Source organism: Gallinula chloropus, assembly GCF_964237585.1.
Source record: "Gallinula chloropus genome assembly, chromosome: 18".
In the NCBI taxonomy this organism is placed as follows: Eukaryota; Metazoa; Chordata; class Aves; order Gruiformes; family Rallidae; genus Gallinula; species Gallinula chloropus.
In genome coordinates, this window is record NC_140103.1 from 13,096,775 (window position 1) to 13,099,116 (window position 2,342).

At 49.3% G+C, this 2,342-nt stretch overlaps 1 protein-coding gene across 1 annotated transcript; it reads right to left on the reverse strand.

The window, feature by feature from the left end:
* Positions 1-474: 474 nt before the first annotated feature.
* LOC311198702 (olfactory receptor 14A16-like) lies at positions 475-1,401 on the reverse strand (the record flags this gene model as incomplete). The annotated part of the gene is made up of 1 exon (XM_084272706.1): positions 475-1,401. One exon carries the CDS (start codon positions 1,399-1,401, stop codon positions 475-477), a length of 927 nt encoding a protein of 308 aa, XP_084128832.1.
* Positions 1,402-2,342: the final 941 nt, after the last annotated feature.

Here is a 2,342-nt window from a genome sequence, read left to right on the forward strand (position 1 = left end):
AGTTTGCTGAAATAATATCTTTAGGCAAGAGAACAACATCAGGACAGGTGGAAACACCTGAATGACAAGGGAGATGAAAGAGACACACTAATGTTAATGCAGGTACAGGGCAAGGTGAGTATTTCTTCTCCTGCCATCGATACAGTTCAATTACAAAAATTACAGTACAGTTATAAAATGATGTGCTTTTTTATAATTTCAAAGGGACAAAAGAAAATTAAAAACTGTGGCTGTTTTCAGGCAGATGTGATGCACAAAGAGTACAGCTGGTCATTATGCAGTGTCTGGGTCACACAAGACCAGGAGATACTGCATTAGGACAGGGATGAATGTGCACCATGTTATAGCTTAGAAACACTAGAAATAATAAAAAAAAAACCAAACCAATTACTAAAAACCTATAAATACAGAGTGGTACCAAAGTGAGTTACATGGCCAGCAATACACAGAAGAAGATGGGCAGTTTGTTGTTGCTTAGAAACATCCAGTCATCAGTTTCCACATGGCATCTTTGAGCTCCTGGTTCCTCATGCTGTAGATGAGGGGGTTCACTGCTGGTGGAAACACTGAGTAAAGAAATGACACTACCAGGTCCAAAAAAGGGAAGGAGATGGATGGGGGCTTCAGGTAGGCAAACATGATTGTGCTTAGAAACAGGGAGACCACAGCCAGGTGAGGGAGGCAGGTGGAAAAGGCTTTGTGCCGTCCCTGCTGTGAGGGGATCCTCAGCACAGCCCTGAAGATCTGCACATAGGACACCACAATGAACACAAAACACCCAAAACGTAAACAGGCACCGGCCACAATGAGTCCAATTTCCCTGAGGTAGGCATCTGAGCAGGAGAGCTTGAGGATCTGGGGGATTTCACAGAAGAACTGGTCAACAGCATTGCCATGGCACAGGGGAAGGGAAAATGTATGGGCTGTGTGCAGCACAGAACAGAGAAACCCACTGCCCCAGGCAGCTGCTGCCATGTGGACACAAGCTCTGCTGCGCAGGAGGGTCCCGTAGTGCAGGGGGTGGCAGATGGCAACGTAGCGGTCATAGGCCATGACAGTGAGAAGAAAGTACTCTGTCATGATCAAAAAGAAAAAGAAAAAGAGTTGAGCCACACATCCTGTGTAGGAAATGGCCCTGGTGTCCCACAAGGAATTGGCTATAGATTTGGGAACAGTGGTAGAGATGCAGCCAAGGTCAGTAAGAGAGAGGTTGAGGAGGAAGAAGTACATGGGGGTGTGGAGGTGGTGGTCACAGGCTATGGTGGTGATGATGAGGCCATTACCCAGGAGAGCAGCCAGGTAGATGCCCAGGAAGAGGCAGAAGTGCAGGAGCTGCAGCTCCCGTGTGTCTGCAAAGGGCAGGAGGAGGAACTGGCTGATGGAGCTGCTGCTGTTGGACATCTGCTGCTGTCAAGTGTGGAGACCTGTCCAAGGAGGGAAAGGTAGTATGAATTTAGGGAACTCTTCTTTGAGGAAAATCTCTTCCAATTCTTAGGGAATACCCTTAGGTAGACTCTGTGTATTCAGAAAGGCTTTTGGCAGGTCCTTTTTATCTGCTTTGTGCTGGCTTGAGTGTGTCACTGCTGGGAGGAGGGTCAGCTGTGGGCTCTCAAGAGCTCAGTCCTGGCTTGCAGCAGTCAGTAAATAGAAGGGTGGTGTGATCTCAGACTAAACTCCCTGTGGATAGCAATGAGCTTTTCTGCACTGTCACTCCAGTTTCACCTGAAGGCAGAGCAGAGCTTTGGAGCTTTGGTTTTCTCCTGACTGTACCTGAGGAGTGTTTCTTCTGTCAGAACTCCCTGACATTGCTGCTGCAGTGCCAGTGAAACCTTCCCCTGAGTGCAGAGTGGGGAGAGCTGCTCTGTCCTTCAGCCCTCGTCTTATCTACCCTCTGCTGGACTCTCTGAAATCATCCCCTGGTGTTCCCTTTAGAAGAAATTGGATCCCACAGAGAGATGCGGAATTCAGTCCTCAGTCCTACAGATGGGGATCCTGAATTGAGGGTCTGCTCAGTGCCAGCCCTGCCTATGGAAATGCTCAGAGCCCCAGGTAACGGTGGGACATAGGCAGCAAGGACAGGAGGGGAAACAGGGAGAAATGCTCTGCCAAGCCTGGATTGACAGGGATGGGTAGACAGGCACTCAGGGATTTGTCCTCAACATGGGTTGGGCTGCCAATGACATGGCTCAGTCTGAAACTCTGGACTTTCAGGCGCACAGTCTGTGCAGTGTGGCAGAAACCAGGGGGTCTCTGTGGGAAAGTGTCTGCACTGCAGAGGATGTCTGGGCAGTACCAAATCCCCACTGTCATGGCATTCCTGTGAGCAACTCCTTCTCCCCCCC